At 37.2% G+C, this 22,685-nt stretch overlaps 3 protein-coding genes across 3 annotated transcripts; 1 reads left to right on the top strand and 2 right to left on the bottom strand.

Moving 5' to 3' along the window:
- Positions 1-1,919: 1,919 nt before the first annotated feature.
- Positions 1,920-2,993, bottom strand: LOC133737483 (uncharacterized). Its single transcript, XM_062165023.1, has one exon. It carries the CDS (start codon positions 2,991-2,993, stop codon positions 1,920-1,922), a length of 1,074 nt encoding a protein of 357 aa, XP_062021007.1.
- Positions 2,994-6,387: 3,394 nt separating this feature from the next.
- LOC133738282 (ferrochelatase-1, chloroplastic/mitochondrial-like) lies at positions 6,388-13,932 on the top strand. The gene is made up of 14 exons (XM_062165788.1): positions 6,388-6,638; positions 8,121-8,226; positions 8,344-8,512; positions 8,616-8,706; positions 10,312-10,578; positions 10,678-10,875; positions 11,020-11,350; positions 11,445-11,588; positions 11,762-11,863; positions 11,999-12,102; positions 12,186-12,312; positions 12,457-12,609; positions 12,771-12,871; positions 12,991-13,932. Exons 6-14 carry the CDS (start codon positions 10,787-10,789, stop codon positions 13,301-13,303), a joined length of 1,464 nt encoding a protein of 487 aa, XP_062021772.1. The 5' UTR covers positions 6,388-6,638; positions 8,121-8,226; positions 8,344-8,512; positions 8,616-8,706; positions 10,312-10,578; positions 10,678-10,786; the 3' UTR covers positions 13,304-13,932.
- Positions 13,933-14,487: 555 nt separating this feature from the next.
- Positions 14,488-16,938, bottom strand: LOC133739638 (GDSL esterase/lipase At4g16230-like). Its single transcript, XM_062167422.1, has 6 exons — positions 16,479-16,938; positions 15,647-15,880; positions 15,305-15,554; positions 15,156-15,203; positions 14,861-15,018; positions 14,488-14,738 (listed from the first exon to the last, which is right to left on the bottom strand). Exons 1-6 carry the CDS (start codon positions 16,884-16,886, stop codon positions 14,694-14,696), a joined length of 1,143 nt encoding a protein of 380 aa, XP_062023406.1. The 5' UTR covers positions 16,887-16,938; the 3' UTR covers positions 14,488-14,693.
- Positions 16,939-22,685: the final 5,747 nt, after the last annotated feature.

Here is a 22,685-nt window from a genome sequence, read left to right on the forward strand (position 1 = left end):
ACACCAGTGTATTCGACGTACTCCTCCCCCTTTCCCCCACCAAAATCTGCAAATCTTCGATTGAAAGCTTTTACAGATACTCACCGGCAGTTTGAATACGCTCATTGAGTATGTAGGAACAGCCTGTGCTACTGCTTTGATCAGAACAAGTTTTCTAGCTTTTGAAAGAAATTTTCCTTGCCATCCTTGAAGGTGAACGTCCAACCGCTCATCTAGCTTTCTAAACACTTCATTCTTGTTTCTTCCTATTGTGGTTGGTAAACCCAGATACTTCTCATGGAACTCCACTTCTGGAACATTCAGGATCTCTTGGATTCCAAGCTTCAACTGTTCACTCACCTTGGGACCAAAAGAAATCGCTAACTTCGCAAAGTTAACCCTCTGCCCAGCTGCACGTTCATAGATGAGGAGACATTGTTTTAGTTGTACACACTCTTTAATATCAGCATTCACAAATAATAGACTATCATCTGCAAAGAGCAGATGAGAGATTGGTGGTGCCATAGGGGTAACACGCACTCCTGTAATCAAACCACCCGCTTCAGCCTTATGAAACAACTCCGATATTCCTTCCGATACTAGCAGAAATAGATAAGGAGACAAAGGATCCCCTTGTCTGATCCCCCTAGTAGGCAAGATGTTACCAATCGGCTGGCCTTTCCACAAAGCAGAAAACGTCACTGATTTGATACACCGCATTATTAAACTCACCCAACCCTCCACAAATCCCAATTTCAACATTATTTGCTCAAGAAAATCCCATTCCACTCTATCATACGCCTTACTAATGTCCAGTTTCAGCACCATTTTTGGAGTGGAAGGAGCTTTCTGTATACGAATGGAATGCACCGTTTCGAATGCAGCAATAACATTATCATGAATACATCTTCCCGGAACAAAAGCACTTTGGTTCGGTGTAGAGGTGGCAAATGGGCCACTAAGCACGAGCACGACACGGGCCCGGCACGACCCAAGCACGTTAGAATAACGGGTCGGGCTGGGCCTAAGAATATTGGCCCATTAGCCCGGCCAGGCCCGAGCCCGTAATGGGCCCGACACGGCCCGAGCACGACATATTGTGGGCCGGCCCGTTACAAACACAAAATTTCATTTTGTTTTTAAAAATATTAAAAAACTACAATGATGAGATTTGAATATGAGACATTTTTATTTAAAATCTCATGACAATTTCACCAATGCTTTCTTTTATATTGTCAAAATAATGAAACAAAACATTATATCCTTGTTTTGACATAAGTATTTTTTCTAAATACTAAATATATGTTTATTAATAAAGACTAATCTCATAATAATACAACTATAGAATGAAGGAAAAAATAATAGATACTAAATCTTCATTATATTAATAAAGATTAATCTCACAATAATATACTAAAAACAATATATTTTGAGTTTTTTTTGTCTTTCTTTCTTATAGTGGAATATAAAAAATTATTAGAAATCTAATCTTAAAAAGCTAAGATTAAGAAAAACGTTGCAGAACTTAATTTATTTTAATTTTCTAAATAGTTAAATAAAAATAATTTTTATTTGTTCAAATTAAGATTTTAAAATCGTACTTTATAGTGGGTAGGCACGAGCACGGCCCGTTATTGACCCGGCACGAGCACGGCCCGGCACGATATGGGCTCGGGCCATGGGCCGGGCCGGGCTTAATGTTTAAGTAAATGGGCCGGCACGAGCCCGGCACGATAATAAATGGGCCTACCCAAGCACGGCACGAAGCACGACTAGGCCCGCTTAAAATGGGCCGGGCCGGGCCGGGCCGTTTGCCACCTCTGCCACCTCTAGTTCGGTGTAATGATACTATGCAAGAACTTTTTCAGTCTGTTTGCAATAGCCTTAGAGATGAGCTTATACAAGATAGTACAAAGGCTGATCGGCCAAAACTCCGTCACCTATTTTGGCTTGGTAACCTTTGGAATCATAGAAATGAAAATGTGGTTCACATTTGTCAAATCCTCACCTTCATTCAGCACCTTCAGACAAAATTCACTCACTGAATCCCCCACCACCTCCGTTACTTTGCACGGAATAGAGTTAAGAACCAACTCCATATCCACACAACCTTCTGATCGATAAATGTTTGAGAAATACTCCACAAAGGCTTGTTGAACCTCCGACATTGAATCGCACCAAACCCCATTTTCATTAAACACACCTTCCACCTTATTTTGCCTTCCCCGCCCTTTTGCATATGCATGAAAAAATTTAGTATTGTTATCACCTTCCTGAAGCCAATTCAACCGTGAACGAACTTTCCATATAGTCTCCTCATAACTATATAGCTTCTCCAATTCCTCTTTAATGGCTTCCCTTTGTTGTTTCTCTGCCTCTGTCGCAACTCCGATAGGGAACTTTTGTAGTGACTCTTTAAGAGCATTAATCTTCTTAGGCACACATCCAATAACCTCCTTATTCCACTGTTGCAGGTTTTCCGCACAATCCTTAATCTTTTCTTGTACAGAGACTAAAGAATCATTTCCCCAGGTATTAGTCACAATCTTCGTACATTGCTCGTCCTTTGTCCAGAAACTCTCAAATAAGAATCTCCGATGCACTCGCTCTTTACGGCCACTAACTTCACCTTGCAAATTATGCAAGAGTGGTAAATGATCACTAGCTCCCACATCTAAATGTTGAACGAGTGCGTTCGGAAAGAGCGAAGCCCCTTCCGGATTCAAAAACCCTCGATCCAATCGTTCAGAAACTGTACCATTGCTCCAAGTAAACAAAGGTCCACGAAACTCCACTTCCTTTAGTGCACAATCTGCCACTACACTGCTAAACCTTTGAATCTGACAGAGCGGCCTCAATCTCCCTTCACTTTTCTCCTCATCCCTCAAAATCTCGTTAAAGTCCCCAAAAATTAACCATGGCAAGTTAGGGTACATATGGACCAATCTCCGTAGTAACTCCCATGAATGATGACGTTCACTCGTAGTGGGTCGATGACCATAAAATCCTGTCATTCTTACCCTCTGACCATGTATAATTGCAATAACATCAATAAAACCGGCAGAAGCATCCACCACATTCACTTCCACCCCCTCTCTCCAACAAAAAGCCAAACCCCCTCCCTATTTGCCCATTCTCTCTACTACCCGACACTTTGGGTAACCAAGATTACCACAAATCTTTTCCATCTTCTCTGCCTTCTTCTTAGTCTCCATTAGAAAGACTAGATCGGGATTTTGGGCCCTGATCAACTTCTTCAGGGCATTGAATGTGGACTGGTTCCCAAGCCCGCGCACATTCCATCTCAAGGTACTCATTGTTCGTGGTGGGTCCGATCCACGGATCACACCACTTTGGTCGAAGTGCCCGACCTAGCTCCATTACCACGACCAACCCTCTTTGAATATTTCTTTGGCGACTTGATTACAACTTTCTTACTTGGTGAACAAGTCAACCGAAAACCCTTGCCTCTCCCCCCCTTCTGTGGTGAATTGCCAGCCTTTCCTGCACCTACAGCCGAATGCTGACTCCCCTTCTTCCCTTCAATAATTTTGCTTTTCCCTTTCCCTTCCACTACTTTTGAAATCCTCTCTTCTACCCCCTGTAGCACCATGTCACCAACCAATTTCGTTGGTTCAAGAACTCCATTCCCTTCCCCCAAGTCCCCTCCCTCTGAAGAGACTCCCCCGCTCCCTCTATCCACCATCATCTCATCGTTGGAAACAATAGACAAGCTATCAGAGTTCCCCAATTCTTTCAATACTCTCAGCCTCTTGGCATCAGGAGGTAGGAGAAATAATCCCTTTCCCCCATCCAATTCCACCTCCATTGATGAATTAACAGTCTCTACTAACTCATTCCTCTCCCTCACAGTCTCTATTATTCACTTCTTTAATTTTTTTCATAAAAAAAAAGGGGAAATTACTGGTCCCCCCTTTAACTTTTTAGGATTCGACAGTTCAGTCCCTGCTATTCCAATTTTAACAGATAACTCCCCACACATTCAAATTTCACACAATTTGGTCCAAAATGACCATTTTACCCCTCACTTCTTCTTTTTTATATATCTAATATACACACACACACATATATACATATACATACATACATACATATATATATATATACACACACACACACACACATACACATATACATTATATATATACACACACATATGTATAAAATTATACATATATTTATATATCTACATATACATACATATATATATATAGATATACACACACACATTAGATATATAAAAGTTGTGAATTTTTTTTATAATATGAAACATAAACATAGTATATAGACTTACCAAATACATAAACACATTAGATATATATGTATACATACATATACATACATACATACATATATATATATATATATATATATACAGCGCTTCTCCGGTGCGGACGTCCGCACTTTTTGCTTAGGTGCGGATTTCCGGTTTTGACCCACTTTCCGATCACATTTTCACATCTTAGCCGTTCAGTTTTTAGGTCATAATGTATAGATCACCTCTACAAAATTTCAGCTAATTTGGTGATCGTTAAGGCATCCAAAACTGCAATTTACCATTATAAATACGAACGGTTCCGGTTCGACAGATTCGGTCCGTTCGTGTAAATTGCAATTTTGGATGCCTTAACGATCATCAAATTGGCTTAAATTTTGCAGAGATGATCTATACATTAGGATCTAAAAACTGAACGGCTAAGATGTAAAAATGTGATCGGAAAGTGGGTCAAAACTGGAAATCCGCACCTTTTTCTTCGGTGCGGATATCCGCACCTGAGCAAACTTATATATATATATATATATATATATATATATATGTATATATCTGCATATGTATATGTACACACACACATATATACATATAAATATATATATAAAAAGAGAGAGAGAAGAATAAAAATATACACACATATACATACATATATACTCACACACACACACACACACACATATGTATATATATATATATATACATATGTGTGTGTGTGTGTGTATGTATATATATTTTTTATTCTTCTCTCTCTTTATATATATATATATGTGTGTGTGTGTGTGTATGTATATATATTTTTTATTCTTCTCTCTCTTTATATATATATATATATCTATACTATTATTAAGAGAAGAGGGTTTGTTTGCCAAAATCTAGAATTTTGACATAAATGACCTTAAAAGATTAATAAACTTTGAGAATTAATTAAATCAGAAGGATAATTAAGACATTTACAAAATATATTTTTATTAAAAAAATAAATAAATAAAAGTATCCACAACCCACTTTTCTCTCCCCATTATCTTTTCTCTACAATAACTAACTCCGATCTTTTTTCTGAAAAAAATAATAATAACTTGCACATGCAGAGCATGTGTAGAGAAATACTAGTATATATAAAGAGAGAGAAGAATAAAAAATATATATACATACACACACACACACACATATATACATATGTATATATCTGCATATGTATATGTACACACACATATATACATATAAATATATATATAAAAAGAGAGAGAGAAGAATAAAAATATACACACATATACATACATATATACTCACACACACACACACACACACACACACACACATATATATATACATATGTGTGTGTGTGTGTGTGTGTATGTATATATATTTTTTATTCTTCTCTCTCTTTATATATATATATGTATATATATAAAGAGAGAGAGAAGAATAAAAAATATACACACACACACACACACACACACACATATATACATATGTATAAAAGAGAGAGAGAGAAGAATAAAAAAAAAACAAAAAAAAAATAAGTGAGGGGTAAAATGGTAATTTTGGATCAAATTGTGTGAAATTTGAATGTTTGGGGAGTTATCTGTTAAAATTGAAATAACAGGGACTGAACTGTCGACGCACCAAAAGTTAAAGGGGGGACCAGTAATTTTCCAAAAAAAAAAATTATTTGCCACAATATTAATGATATTTTCGTCAAACCAATTGTGAAAAATTGATAAATATGTATTAGAATGATTGTGAGAAGTGATCAAAGTGAGATAAAATGCCCCTTGGGTGACTAATGTGATTGACAATGTAATAATTGAGTGACAAAAGTGATATATTTGAAACTTGAGTGACCAAAATGTCGAATGAGTCATAGTTGAGTGACCATTTGTGGAATTCTCCCTAACATATATGTCGATGGATATTCCCCGAAACGTAAGAAACCAGTTTCCTTTCCCCGACTCAAATTCATTGTTTGCTACTCATGAGTCTCGGATCCGTTATATTTCTTTGGGCCGAGTCCACACATTTCGGGCTAGCTACTTCCACGCCAATCCTCAATAAGCCCAATGTGATGGCACCTGACTGCCAACGTCCGCAAAAGTTGGTAAAACGATGGCAACCGAACCTCCCTTTCTCTGAAACTGTACACGTAGTCGTTCTCTTTCAGAAGAAAAAGGAAGCACCATATTAATTAGGAATAGAGGAGCCAGTAACTAACTATTAGTACTTGGTCCAGTGTCCAACTACGTACTACAGGAAGTTGTTGAAGAATTTACTATATAATAAGCCAGCACCAATTCTTGGATATCTTCTTCTACAGCCGTATGTATAAGCGAGATTGATCTGTGAATTTGGATTCCTCTAATTTCAGGTGAGAGGTTTCTCGGTTGTGTATTCTATGCTTGTTTTTTCGATGTGTGATTTTGTGGTTGCAGTTTTCGTTGGGTCTTTTGGATTGCTTGCTTCTGGGTTTGTTTATTCACTCATGTAATCATTTAGGAAGACATTTGAGACTTGGATTTGCGTGGGGTGGGTGATTTGGAGGAATTGCTCTGGGTTTGTTTTGGGGTGTACGTTGTTCAATCAAAGTGGTCTGAGTGAGTCTGGTTTAGTATCTAGAGAATTTAACCAATGGGGTTGTGGGTTCTATTCTATTGCAGACAACCTGGTATCTGTAGCCAACCTGGTATTGCTGTAGTATTTATTGTTTATTCACTCATGTGGGTTCTATTGCTATAGTATCTATTGCAGACAACCTGGTATCTATAGCCCTTGATAAAAAACAATCAATCTGTTATGATTCATATTAGCTTTGGTTTAACATTATTATTATTATTTTGCCTCCACTCTCACACTTCACCCAAAATTGTTTGTAATTGAAACCTTATCCCGATTTGTATTGAACAACCGTTTCTTCCCCATTAGAAAGCAATCAAATAAGAAAAACTCTCTCTTTATTTCAACCCCATGAGGGCTCCGAAGAGGCGCCAAAAACCAGGTCCCTATCAACACCGTTTTCAGTAAAATTTAGAAATCCCATTCTTTAATTCAAGATTTGTGCTTTAGTTATTGTGATTTTGGTATGGTTTAGTTAATTGCATAGTCTATTGTTTGATTGTTTGGATGATTTGGTGAATTACTATAGCAGCTTTTACTGTGCAAGATTTACTACTGTAGATTTTTCAGGTCTTTGATGCTTAAATTGAACAAAAGATTTTTCTGAAACATGCCAAATAAAAATGGAAATATGTAGGAGTTCATCCGCAGGAGGCAATTGAGATTGAGGAACCTGGAACTGAACTGCGTTTTAGTCAATTGTATTTTTGGGGAGAAGTTATTGAATCAGGTGTATGCTTACAGTTAGATCATTAGAATTTCTCTGGGTTCACTAGGTATGATTACAGTTACTTGCTAGAAGTTGACTTTAATAACTCTCATGAAAATATAATTGTGCCATACTACTTCCAAGAATCTGTAGTTTATCTTCAGCCAAACCATAGGATCATGCTGTGGTGTAAAGCATGTTTTTCCGCAGCTATATGTATGTAGTAAATAATGGATGATCTCTTTTCCAGTTTTTTTTTATTTTAGTTTAATGTAAGACATTGATTGGCTGATTGCAGTAACATACCAGAAATAATTTGCATACTCTCTTGAGTGACAATATTTTCAAACAATCCAAAATGGTTTGCCTTTGTCTGTGTGTGTGTTTCCTTTCCTGAGTTTTTGTTTGAATACTAACTACTCTGGTAGCAGTCCATTTAGTCTACAATGCAATTTCAGTTATTAGAAAAAGATTTTGGTTTTTCTTATACAGTCGTTTGTTCCATTATTTACATGATGTTATCTTCAGGATGAAGGTAATGGATTGTAAACAAAAGACGGCTCAGTCGACATTAAGGGAAAGCCTGTTTAAAAGCAAAATACTGGAAAGTAGAGACCTTGCCCTTTCATTCTAGGTGATGTTTTGTTTTGTATGTTCATCGTGAGTATCAATTAGTATCAGATTCTTATAATCTTTGGTATACCTTATACCTTACAAGTACCGAATGTTGTGAATGCTTGGCCTACTACAGGATTGCCACTAACCTTTACCCGAGGAGATTGAGACAATAGTATATATGTGTACTGGTTTTTATAATACTTCAGGGAAAAAAAAAACATAAACCCACAGCAATTGTGCGGGCGAGTTGCCTAGTTATTATACTATATATAAAGAAGTAACTGTTATCACTGTTCATTCAGGTACGAAAAGATGATTTTACCCTCATTTGAATTTTTTTTACAGCACTAGCTATATCATGTGCTGCCGTATAATAACCAGTCAGTTTCCTATTTTTTTCTGCAGTTGTATGATCACGATTGAGAGAGTGGAGCCGCAGAGACCCGTTTAGCTTCGTTTTCCACAGCAATCGCCGCCGTCAAGCTCCAGACTTAAGGTGGTTTCTGGGTTTCCTTCATTTCTTCCTTTTCCTAATTAGCCATGTTCTTTCACTGTAGCTATTCACCTTTTACCTCTGTTTCTTTGCTTGCTCTTACAACCTGCACTACATGTGTTTGTGAAAAACACCCAAATGGATCATCGTCTTTTTGGTTTTAATAAGCATAGGCGGAGTTCTGTAACCTAATTATGAAGGTTTTTGTTTGGTTTCGTTTTGTTGTTTTGTCGATGAATTTTGGTTTGTAGTTTTGAATTTAATTGGGTGTGATTTTTATTTTTTGTAGGTTTGCTTATTTTTTTTATTCACTGGTGTTATCATTGAGGAAGATATTTGAGACTTGGATTTGTATATATTTGCATAGTGTGATTTAGAGGAATTGGTCTGGGTTTGTTTTGGGGTGTTGTTTGCTGAAAGTGGTCAGAGTTTGGTTTTCTGTCAGAATTTTAGGTAAAGTTAGAATCTTTGGGAATGTTTAGATAACTCAGCCAATTGTTCGGAGCAGGAGAGACTGGGTGTTCAATAATCCTGCTGTGGACTAACGTATTTGCTTCACTATCACTTACTTTATGGTCTGCCTTCTTCATGTGGTTCGTGGCCAGGCAAGTGCGAAACAGCTACAACGGTGCAATTCATATATAGGCATTTGGTTTATATATTAGGCAAACTTTGAAATCACGTCAAGTAGAGAAAAGAAGTGGAGTAGTTTGCGTTAAGCAAACAAACATATCTATGCAGTTATGACTACTTGCCTTGCATATATAAACTATTTCTAAATAGTACTGTGTATTCAGAAATGGGTGAGCATGAGCAGTTCACCCTTATCTATTTGGATATGTTTTGTCTGCTTGGAAAAGTTAATTCTGTGTGTCTTATAGAGTTACAAAAATTATTTTGCAACCAGAAAATATATAAAGCATGGTGAAGATTAAAAATCAAATACTTCGAGCAATTCACAAAATCCAAACAGAGGATGCAAATTCGATATAATTAGTCAATCAAAAGTGCACCATTTTTATGAGTTATAAGTTTTTTTTTCCTATTCCTTTTCTTTTATTTTCAGTGTGAAATCTCAAGCAATGACAATTGAAGAATCATGAAGACATTAATTTCAACTACGTGTGGATTGATATTCTTTACTTGCCGTATTGTTTTGTCTGAAATTCTATAGATGCACATCGAATTTGAAATTTAGGGACATGATAGATTGATGCCCATGAGCTATGTTTTGGGTTGCTGTAATCTGTTAGTAGTAGTGACTTTTGGAAACAATGTTTCTGCAATCAGAGTTTGGTTCTGATTTTATAATGGAACTGTTTAGATTCTGTATATTGAATTTTGGAGTTTGATAATGGAGTGAGAACGGAGCAAAAATTATAGCAGAGAAAGCTTGATGAAATTAGTATTGATGTCTCAAATGCTTTTATTCTTTGTGTGAATAATCGTTTGTTTTCCTTTGTGGAGTTTAAATTCATTAAGTATACCTTCTTTAAAAACGACAAAAAAATCTGCTCAGTAAAATGGTTTTAGGTTCTATGTGTTTGTTTTGTTTTGTTCAGATGCTATTAGGAACCTCAACAATCTGATTTGTTGTTTTTTGTGTAGTTGGGCCTTGAAAGTTGCATATATTGAAGAAGTTGGGAAGACCAGGTTTTTTAAACTCCTGGAGGCAGAGGTTTGGGAGTTTAAGGATTTTGCTAACCAACTCCAGCATCTTCCGCAGCTGCAACTGAAACAATCACCTTTTGAACAACTGGAGCACTTACTATTTTGAACAACCTCCAGCAGCAACTTTTGCTAGATTAACTTATAACCCTTTTGTAGAGCTAGCATTTTTGCACCAGCTCCAGTTGAATGGACTTCAACTAAAAGGTAAAATATGTAAAAACTCTTTCACTGTTTCAATAATATGTAATAATTTTCCTTTTGTATTTCATTGTTCTAATTCATTGATAAAAACATATTCTACAGCAAAGGGCGGGTAAGTTTTCTAGTAATCTTTGTATAAAAGTTGTTGAAGAAGACTCGAGGTGTTCATTTCACGCTTCTGATTCCAAACGAAACCAGACACCAAAACGCCATGGACGCCGCTGTTTCATGCCCCGGTGTCCTTCCCCAAATGAAGCTCTCCAGCTCCGGCCTCTCCCGCTCTGATCATAAATTCCAGATGTAAGTCCTCCGATCCATCAATCTTGGAATTTCTGATCAGTAAAGCTGACTCTTTTATGTAATAAAGGTCCACTCTTTTATTTTCAATTGGTGAAAATTCTTGAAATTTTGAGCAATTGAATTTTGATTTGATTGAGTTGTTAGTGGTAGGTCTTACGCGAGGTCAATTGAAGTTCTCTCTTGCAATAAAGGATTGCAAATTGTTCCGAAAAAGCTCGAATTCTTGTGTTCTGCTGCATCGAGAGATGATGAGAGGAATGAAATGGTGTTTGGGGCATCACATTGGGAGAAGAAAAGCCCTGTTGGGGAGACATTGTGTGTTGCTGCGGGTGTATGCACTTATGGTGGGACTGCTGTGGAGTCTCATCACTCCCACACTGTGGAAGAGAAGGTTGGAGTGCTGCTCCTGAATCTTGGAGGACCCGAGACGCTTGATGATGTTCAACCGTTTCTGTTTAATCTATTTGCTGATCCGGTACTCGTTCTGCCTTGTCTATGTCTGTTCAGCCATGTCAAATTCTGTTGTTTAGTGTAGTTACCTGATGATGAATTGCAATGCCGTGTGATAGGATATCATACGTTTACCAAGGGTGTTTCGGTTTCTTCAGAAGCCACTGGCGAAATTGATTTCTGTGCTTCGAGCTCCTAAGAGCAAGGAAGGGTATGCTTCTATAGGAGGTGGTTCACCCTTGCGTAAGATGACAGATGAGCAGGTAGATATAATGCAGCTTAATTTTTGTTGAAATTCTTTATTTAACTTTTGTTTGCATAGTCTGTATTGTTCTGCAAGAATGAATCTATTTGTGTAGAGTGTTTGCTGGTATTCAAGTTCTATTCTGTTCATGAATTTTTGTGCTAAAAAGTTTGTTTACTACGTGATATACAGGCAAATGCACTGAAAATGGCTTTGGAATCGAAGGACATGCCGGTGAATGTCTATGTGGGAATGCGGTACTGGTTCCCGTTCACTGAGGAAGCAGTTCATCAAGTGAGTGTTCTAAGTCTTGTAGAAATGATGTGTAATGACTAGGTTGGTTGACTGGTTGGTCCTGTCATTGTGTATTTTGTCTAATTGAATGATTCAAATAATTGATTTTTATTTTTTCTCAATTATCTGTGCCAGATTAAGAGGGACAGAATAACCAGGCTAGTTGTCCTGCCTCTATATCCTCAATTCTCTATCTCTACAACTGGATCAAGCGTTCGTGTGCTCCAGAAGATTTTCAGGTTACAGTTTGTTGCAAGTTCATGTAAATGCTTGTGTTTTGTATGCATAGGTCAATTGTTCTGAACGTGAGTGCATCTTGCAGGAACGATCCATATTTATCAAGGTTGCCTGTTTCAGTTATAAACTCATGGTATCAACGTGAAGGTTATATTAAGTCAATGGCTGACTTGATCTCAAAAGAGCTAGAGAGTTTTTCTGAGCCTGCACAGGTGTGTTTGATTAATTCATGGACTAATCTGGAAATGATATTTTGATGCATTTGAATCGTCCTGTTTGGTCTGATACATATGTAATTTCAAATCTGTTGGTATGGTAACTCAATGAACTTGACATATATATTGTATGCACATTAGGTCATGATATTCTTCAGTGCCCACGGGGTACCACTAAGTTATGTGAAGGACTCTGGAGATCCATACAAAGATCAAATGGAGGAGTGTATCTTCTTAATAATGAAAGAGTTGAAAGCTAGAGGAATCAATAATGAACATACTCTTGCCTACCAGGTTAGTGAAAAACTATACTTTATAAGCTTTAGCTATTAATTTTTTGCTTTTCTTGGCTCCCGGAACCAACTTTGGTTGCTGTTTAGTTCTTGTGGCTCTGACTTTTATATAATAGGTTTCTGAAATGTTTTTTGCTTCATTTCTGTTTGGCTGGTGAACAGAGCCGAGTTGGTCCTGTACAATGGTTGAAGCCATACACTGATGAAGTTCTTGTTGAGCTTGGCCAGAAAGGAGTAAAAAGTCTCCTAGCTGTTCCAGTCAGGTATTTCACTGTCATATAAAAAGTCTGCTATGTCCAAGTCTGTTATAGAGCTATGCAGTATGTAGAACAGTTTCTAGTTTCTTACAATTCTGCATTGTCTGTCTTTCTTTCTAAACCAGCTTTGTGAGTGAGCACATAGAAACTCTTGAAGAGATAGATATGGAGTACAAGGAATTGGCCCTCGAATCCGGCATTGAGAATTGGGGCCGAGTCCCTGCCCTCGGCCTTACCCCTTCATTTATAACAGATCTGGCAGATGCAGTTATAGAGGCTCTACCACTGGCAGCAGCCACTTCAACCCCAAAGATTACCTCAGCAGTTGATCACGACCCTATGACATGGGTTATCAAAATGTTCTTTGGTTCATTTCTAGCATTCTTTTTGTTCTTTTCGCCAAAAATGCTAATGGCATTCAGGAACCACCTGATTTGAGGGAATATTGCAATGGTTTACTACCACGTCATTGAAGCTGCTCCTACGGATTACAGTACACTAAAGAACACTGCTTCCTTTTTCAGTTGACCGGTTGACCTTCATACACGGTACAAGATTGCAGTTATAGAGAGAGAAGTTTTGTATTTAGGCCTTCTTTCGGAAATGTGTTTTTTTTTTTTTTTTTTTTTTTTTTCCTTTTTCAAATAATTTTAAACTGATTTTAGTAGGGACGGTGCTTGACAATATTGAGCCTGGTTTTGTGGAAATTAGCTTCTTTCGCTGAGTCTCCGAAAATCATACGTGTATACAGTCCTTGCCATATCTATATAATTTTCTATAGATGTGTAATTGGCATTTCATGATGCAGGAAACTTTTATTGTTGCGAATGTGATTGTTATTGTAGGAGCTACGCGCATCACATTGCAGTCTTTTTCCTTTTATTGTTGTGAATGTTAATGTAGTTTCAGCGCATTTTGGTTAGAGCTTTTGTGTTTTAAGTTAAGCTTTTGTTCCATAGAAGCCGAAGAGACTTTGTGTATAAATGTAACTTTTTTTTTTGTGTATAAATGTAACTTGTACATTCATTTGTAAATTAAGTTTTATTCGATTTTCCTTCTGTTTTATAGTTGCTCTGATTACATTTTATTTTTACTTTACTCTTTCTCACATTCTAATTGTAGAAACTTTTTATTTTCTATATCCTATGCTTGCACCTACAAGGTCTTACTAACCTTATCCTTTTCAAACTTATCTCTCCATCTTTCTTTTCTCAAGCCGTAGAGAATTAAACCAATTCCTTATTCATTTCCTTCACTTCCAACAGCAAGCAGCAAATGCTGGCTTCATGAGTTTGATGGCAAATTATTATGGTTTTTGTGGAAGTAAAAAATAAATCCTTGCATTCGTATATGTGTTTATGTGTTATGAAAACAATTGAAACTCAGATCTATTAATCTGAAAAAGCTATGGAGGCTATATTTTTCTTCTTCTATTGATTTGGTAGATATGAGAAAAGATCTATGAACTTCATTTTCTTCCTCCATGAATTTGACAACTATCTCTGCAAGTTCCACAAGCCTTAAAATGTTAGGGCCGGCCCAAATTAACGTGATTAATTTGATGAGGTGCAAATTAAAGCATAATATATAGTCTCTCTTACTATTTTTTCTAGACCTTCTGTAGCTCTGCTAATTAGATAATTATCCCTCCAATTAAATATAAGTCTGATTACAACTCTATGATGTTGATCTTAAATTTAACCATCTGATTATATAGTTGTTTGACAAGAATTAAGATCAACATCATATATTGTATACCTTATTGGTTATTCATTTAAATATCTACTTAAGTTTAATTTGCTTCTTATTTGATCAGAAGTTCAGCACCTCAAACCCGGCCAATCCCAGTTTTTGAACCTCTAGCTCCAACTCTCTGGCAATTACAGCAAGAAAAGTACAAATTTAGAGGGAAGCCTCTTACATATATAAGCTGTTACAAAACTAGAGGGGAAATAAGAAGCATGATTAAATTTGAAGCTGGGCAAGTTGGCTGACATTGATTGGGTAAGCGTCGCCCTGGTGAGTAGAAGCATATGCCTTGGTTGCTATTTGAACGTTCACAGCTTCTGTTGGATGTAACCCATCAAAATACATATAAGCCGTCCTATCTTCACATGCCTTCCCACCTCTATCGCATGATATTCCAATTCCACCTGCATATGCATATGACGATGACGATCACCACGACGATGATTGAGATAATGAAAGAAAAAAAAAATTACGGCAAACTAGAATCCCGGCATTTTTTGTCTTTGTTTAAGGGGGGGAAAAAAAACTGAAAGGTAAGCACCTTGAGAGAGGGAAACTGTACAACAAGGGTTGCTTATGTCTTTAAAGCCTGTAATGAATATAAGGCACCACAAGACATAAATTAGAAAACATAATATGCACATATGCATCAAAATTTTAAAGAACTAATACTAATGATACTAAAAGTACCTGTAGTGGAAGGAGGAGAATAAGTGAGATTAGATATAATGTTATATTGGTCAACCAAAACGAAATTGAAGTCGGATAAGTGAGTTTTGAGAGAGTCGAGCAATGTCTTTAAGTGAGCGTTGTAGAGCTGAGCTGCGTAATTCAGAGCTGATGGGGTGCCAATAAGATTTGGCCTGTTAATCACAGGACTGTAGCCTAATGGCATTAGCGACGTTAACACAAATTTACGACCTCCCAAAATGTACAATTCCTGCAACAACAACAAGATAACAAAGTCCAAATTTATCTTTGATCGTTTCGATCATTTGATATATGTCTGTATGTAAATATGTACGTGGTTACCTGGAGTTTCTGAGCTAGAGAGGCTATGAGATTTGCAGTGAAGGTTTCAATACTGATTCGGAGGTACAATCTCCTAAGGAAATAGTTGAGCATGTAATCATTCCCACCAACTCCTACAACAATCAAGTAACTTGGTAGCGATTGAGAGCTACTGCACCCTAGCTCTGCTTCTAACCCTGCCAGTGTCACCGCCTCAAAGTCCTTAACTTGTTGACTCAAGCTCGTTGCATTACCCTGAAATTTATTTCAGGATTTTAGACCTGTCAGACATTTCACAAGTATATATATTTGAATGGAAATCGAGCAAGCTAAAACTAACTAGTTTAAATTTTTTACGTGGAAAATTAAAGAAACTTGATGTGATACAAATCTAAGCTAGTGAGACACGATACTTAATTGTTTATAACAAAGTTAATGAAACTAATTAGTTTTTATGGATATATATATAGATCATAATTGTGTCATATGGATGTATGCTATATATCTGCTAGCTCACCATGCAGGCATGTGATTGTTGAACACAAGCAAGCACAGGCTTCATGTGAAAACCGTCACTATTCGTCTCCATATTAACATATATGATTCGGAAAATTCACAAAGTACAAGTTATTTATTAACAAGAAGAAAGCTAGATTAGTTGGGATAGTAGAGGGAAGAAGAAGAAGAAGAAGAAGAAAAAGATCGAAGAAGCGCCTGATTTGAGAAGAGAAACCAAAACCAAAACCGTGTTTTGAAATGAACCTAGCTAATTAAAAGGAACATATAGGGATGAAGACGAAAATCGTGTTATGAGCTGATGATGACTGAAAATGAGGTGTTTTGAAATACGTACCGCAACTAATCCTGTATCATCTAAGATACCAGAAGAGCCAGAGGCATGATTGACACCACGAACAATTTTACTTCCCTTAGTGGAGGGGTCTTGAAATGGTGGAATGAAGGGAAGCTTAAGCTGATCACCGAGGAGATCAATAACATTTTTACCATTTGTGAATCTCCCAGAAGTTCCATTTGGGAAGTCGATTCCATACGGCAAGTAATCGGCTTTGGACTTGGTTTCCAAGAAGTTATTGTTGCCATTGTCCACCAGAGAGCTTCCGAATACAAACATCCCTTGGATCGTATTCCCACTACCATCTTGTTTGAAGCTACAAGTAACAGTGCTTGCGGAAGCTGAAGATACAGAAGCAAATATCAGAGAGAGATACAAACACACCAGTTTTGAAGCTTCTTTTGTCATATTGACCCAGAAGAAGAAGAAGTTTGTTGGAGAAATAATAATGGAAATATATGCATATGTATGATCAAATACATGATATTTATAAGAATCCGGTCTAAAACAATGCAACCCAATCTGAACAACCTTAGCGCGTAATTGCGTAACGATCATAAGCTTGCCATCGTCTGCCTAACTGTTTAAATTATTTTTAATTCTGGGGATGATGGAAACAGATATGGAATGTCCGAATGTGGCTTATTTCCGGGTAAAACCGGTATGCATTTATAGTTAGTGGAGGGAAGGATTCCCTCTTCTTCAGGTACTGTTTGTTTTAACTTATTTATGACTTTTTTGTTCATACAGTTCTTGGGATTGGGCACGGTGTTCATTCTTAGCCATCTAGAAGACTACAACCAAATTTTGCAATACAAAGACATAAAATATTTATACATTTTTTTTATATAAACAAACAAACAAAAACAAAGAATAGCAAATTACTAATAGATTATTTATTTCCAATAGTAGGGTTTTTTTTTTTTTTTTTTCCAATAGCTGGCCTTTTTTTTTTCCAAATCCCTTGCGGTACTGTAGTTGAACCTTGCGCAAGGTCCAAGCCCATGCGGCCATTTTCCTTCCATTTTTTGAATTGATTCTGTTAACTAGTAAATTACCAAAATAACCTCTACAGACTTAATGTACTAGGCTTCAGTATCATTCTGAGGGATTGCAGATTTAATGTACTGAGCTTCAGTATCATTCTGACATACACAACTTGCAGTTCTTTCCAGTTTCTAGAGGCAATTCTGAATGATTAACAGGTTGAAACTTAGTAATTAAATCGATCCATTAACATTTACCAATAAAGAAGACTTAAAACATTAAAAAACATATTAAAATCTCCTAGAGAACGCGCTCCACGCACTGGAAAAGTAGAGAACGCGGTCGCCTGCTTTCGTCCCTGTCCGGCTGCCCCTTTGCGCTGGTGATGGCCTCTGGCCTAATCTGAGCACGATGGGTGCGGCCGGACGGGTGTCCTGTTTCATGGGCGTGTCTTGATCTTGAGAGCTAGGGTCGGGAGGTGGTGAGTTTTTCCTGCTGTTTCGGTCGAATGGGGCGGCTGTGTCTTGGTGGTGGGCCAAGATCGGGGTCGGATAGGATCGGGGGCTGGTCAGAGCGGCGTTTGGTGGCTGTTCATGGTCGGAAAGCTGGGTTCGTTGGCTGGCTGGTGTAGATCGACGGCTTGGTGTGTCGTTTGACGGCGATAATTAGTCGCCAGATGCAGATCTTCTCTTGCTCGGTTGGTGTCAGGTGAGGATCACGGCGATTGGCGCGGCCGACCATCGGGAGGGGCGGGGCGATGCAGATGTTGATTTGGGCCGAGAGGGTTGGCAAAGACCCACTTGCTGGTTTGGCTTCTCGGGCTGGGATTCTGCCTATGGGCCCAATCTGGGCTGGAGTTTGGGGTTGGGTTCCCTTTGTGGGCCCTGCCTCAGTTTTTATTTTATATTTAGTTGTTATTTACTTATGTTGCTTAGTTTATTTGCGCTTTTTGCGAGTAATAAGTCCCTACAGTAGTTATGTAGGGCTAGTCGGGCTTTGTGCCTGTGTATGCACTCTAAGTGCCTTGTCTGCTCTAGGTAGGCGGCGAGTTCCTTGCTTTGTCAAATGGTCGCTACCGCCTAGTGGCAGGGTGAGACTAAGTGTTGTCGGATCTATTCTTCGGCGGCAACATAGTAGGAAAACTGTGCTTATGGTAATTATGCTACGTTGTAATCGGGTTACATATCGAGTTATCTTTCTGTTATGTCACCGTCATGTCAAAACAAATGGAGTAACCAGTAGAGCACTCTTTGCTAGTTGGTGCTTGTTAGAATACATGCATGTGTTATGTAGAGATTCTTGATACTATTTCGGGAAATACTCTAGATGCTTATTGTAATCAGGGGTTAAGGCTCAATGTCCCCCTCTTGTATTCGACAGTTTCATTAATCAAGGCTTGAGGGCAGCCGCACCAGCCCTTTATTTCAAAAAAAATAAAGAAGACTTAAAAAAGCATGTATCTATGTCAATTTACTTTCGTCCAAATCCTATCAACTCATAAACACAAATCCACATCGGCAAAAGATCAACCTTTCGCTATTAATCTCACTTAACAAAATAAAATGATTCAAATTGATCAAATGCAAATCCTAATCCTAATCCAATCCAACCTAATATGGTCTTTGCTTGCCTTCAATTATCACCTACTTTCGAATACCAGCTCTCGTCATGGTGAAAAAATCTCTCCACCATGGTTCTTCTCATGTTCTCAATTGGTACATCCTCTTTGTCTATTACAGCAGCTTTCCTCTTTGCCATTTGCAATTAATCTGTGTATATGATAAATGAAAATATATGAGTATCGATCCTCAATTTGATTAAGAAACCATTATAGCTTATAAGAATGCAAATGACCTAATCAAAACATCCTCACAATTGCAGCAGATCAATGACCAGAATTTCAAGAAGAAGAAAAAGACTAACAGCAGTAATAAGATCAAATATCCACAGAGCCTATGGGTAGACATAATTTCAATGACCCTCCCATAAAGTAAAGCTAAGAAATCTGTCTAAAATTGCAAGCTCAACTAAACTGATAATAGATTTGAGTTGAATACCTCATGCAATCAAGCAAATGCAATCATGAAGCTAAAACTATTGATCCTCATAAATAAACATCAAATTAATTAGGTTGCAATACACATAGGGTTACTAACCCTCAATAGCAATACACATGGTTCTCTAACTTCAATTACACCATTCACAATATCAAACCTCTTAAATCAACCATCACATACAAAAAGGCACATATGTCATCACTGCATATCAGAAACTCAAAGATGTCACTCAGAGAATGGTCTTGACATGTTAATAAAGTAATCATTATGGAATATAAACTCGATACAATTCGGGACCATTATGTATCCAAACATTTTAAGACCTATCTAAGCAACACCATACCGGCTTACAACAACATTCTCCAATAGAGCATGTCATTTGTGAAGATCACAAAAAAAAATAGAATGAATCAGCCTCTCTATTCTACAAAGCTCCAACAACATCATCATACAAATTCGAAACTCTCAATTACGAAAACCAAGACCAATAGCTATTCTTCTAACACAAGTTTGAGTACAATAAACATAGGGTTAGTGAAATCATGAAGCTAAGGCTACTGACCCTCAGAAACTAAAACTCATACAATTCATTTTGTACTATTGAGTCACAAAACTCATCATGTTACATTTAAACAACTGACCACCTGAGCGGGATTGTACTTTCAATATTGTACATATTTTTGTGAGATAAATACAAAACAAATGATGTATTAAACGTACTTGTTTGTTTTACTCAATACTGAACATTTTGGAAATAAAATTAATTTAGAATTATGTTGAGAGTTGAGAGTTATGGTGAAAATCATGATGAGAATATATAATGGTGAGAGTTAGTGGCTTCATAGGTTATGGGAGTTAGGAAGGTTTATGGTTATTATAGTCTAATACTTATGTCCGTCGTAATTGTGATACTTATGGCATTGTCGGCATTGTCTAATGTAGGCCAATATAAGTAGGCTAGTCTAGTTGAGTAAGGTGTGTAGTGGAGTATCTTTGTAGAAGTTTTATTAGAGTCTAATTCTTACTATCAGTTATTTTGAAAGTCTCCTCCATATTTCTCTAGGAGCTGTGCACATGTCTTTAGACTGTACACCTCCCATAATGTGTGTCATTCATGCATCATATCTCCCTAACCAAAATAAGGTTTTTAATATTTACGCTTCTGCTAATGTCCAACAAAGTGGTATCAGAGCCCTAGGCTGGATCTTTTGGGTACGGTAAAAAATTGTTCATGCAATAGTATTATGGCATCAAGTGTGCTGGCTTAGGTGCTGATCATAAGCAATGAGAAATGATGATGTCTCGGTGAGATAGTTGGAGTAAAATATTTGCTTTAAAAACTATTGAAAGAAAAGAGAATCAAAATTCTCAATGAAGATCAACATTGAAATTTAAAGGTTGCGAAGAGGTTGAAGAGCTAGACTGACCAACAATACCAAGGGGAAATTCTACGGTACCTATATGTATGTGATACACTCATTTACAGATCTGATAACAATTTTGTTGTCATTATGGTAAATAGAGTTATTTTTTGGGTAATCTTAGTTCTATTACAGGTAATTACTCCACCTACGATATTTTTATAAGTTTATGAACAAATTGTTGTCGATGTAGTAACTTGGTTCAATTATATGTACATGTGTAAAACAAATGTGATAACTTTGTTGTTAATGTTGTAATTTTGGTTCAATTAGATGTAAATGAGTGTATGATAAACATCCAAGTACTCTAGACAACCCCCAATACCAAGACTTGTTCATGTTGGTGCCAGGTGGTGGAGAAAAAAATTGTTGTGTATCAACCGTTGCTAATGGGCAAAAGGTGAAAGGAAAATGAGAGAGAGAGAGAGAGAGAGATGAGCAAAGGAAGGAAGGAACTAATAAAGATGAAGTAAAAGAAAAGAGAATGAATAGAGAGAAATAGTCCAACAAGAAAAATCACAAGATGGTGTCTTGTTCATTTCCACCATAGTATTTGTGAAGAAGAAAATTGTGAAAAATTGAGAGACAAGAAGCTCTCTCATATCGGGTCAAAATTTGAAAGATGGTGAAGGGTTAACGTCCCTGAGAAGGAATCACAGGTTAAAGTCACTGAAAGAAATAATGAATATTATATGTCCCTGAATGAAGCATGGCACAAATGGTGCCACGAAAAAGAGGCACAAAGGTGCCAAGAGGAAAATACTCCCTGAAAGTGGCAGAAGTCGATCCCAAGATGAAGATAAAGATGACACAATGGTGTCAAATAGATAAGACTCTCTAAAGGCAGAACGTGCAACAAAGATTGGCTGAAAGTTTCAAAGAAAAGTACTCCTTGGTGGCCAAAGGTAGGCAGAAGAAATTTTTTCCCTCAAGGCACAACATGAAGATACTTGTTTTTCCAATGAAGTCGATGAAGACGAAGACAATTGTAAGGTATAAATTGATCTCACATGGAAAGGAGAGAAGAAAGTTCTCTAAGTAGTGAGGGAGGAAAAGGTGCCAAGACCAAAAGTGACTAGAAAAGTGTCACTAAAGCCAAGCAAATCAAGGTGCTGGTATTGTGTGAAGAAGATTTTGGCAATTTTCTTGTTGTGTGAAGACAAGTACAAGAATGTCGGCGATGCATGTCAAAGAAACAATGAAGCAAGTTGAAGAAAAGAAGAAAAGGGATTGAGTCATTGACGGTGACAATGAAGATGTGAAGGCATGAAATTTTTGAAGAACTTGAAGTTAAGAATAATTCTAAATTATGGGAGGATGTTGGAAATAAAATTAATCTAGAATTATGTTGAGAGTTATTGTGAAAATTATGATGAGAATCTACAATGGTGAGAGTTAGTAGTTTCATAGGTTATGGAAGTTAGGAAGGTTTATTGTTATTGTAACGGTCTAATACTTATGTCTGTTGTAATTGTCATACTTAGAGCAAGTCCGGCCACCGGACCTAATAATGCCATGGCACTTGGTCAGAGAAAATGTTATGTCCCGTATCACAATTTACCGGTTTACTAGTCATTTGGACGGTAAACAACGTACAATTACTTTGACTTTTTACTTTGTTTTGGTACTTTTAGTGGACCAAAAAGTTGACCTTTTGTTTCGTTCGTTATTTGAGAAAATTTTCTTCAGGGAAATTGTAGAGTACGTCAAACCGAGTTCGTGGACACGTGACACGTTCAAAT

This window comes from Rosa rugosa, chromosome 3, assembly GCF_958449725.1.
Source record: "Rosa rugosa chromosome 3, drRosRugo1.1, whole genome shotgun sequence".
In the NCBI taxonomy this organism is placed as follows: Eukaryota; Viridiplantae; Streptophyta; class Magnoliopsida; order Rosales; family Rosaceae; genus Rosa; species Rosa rugosa.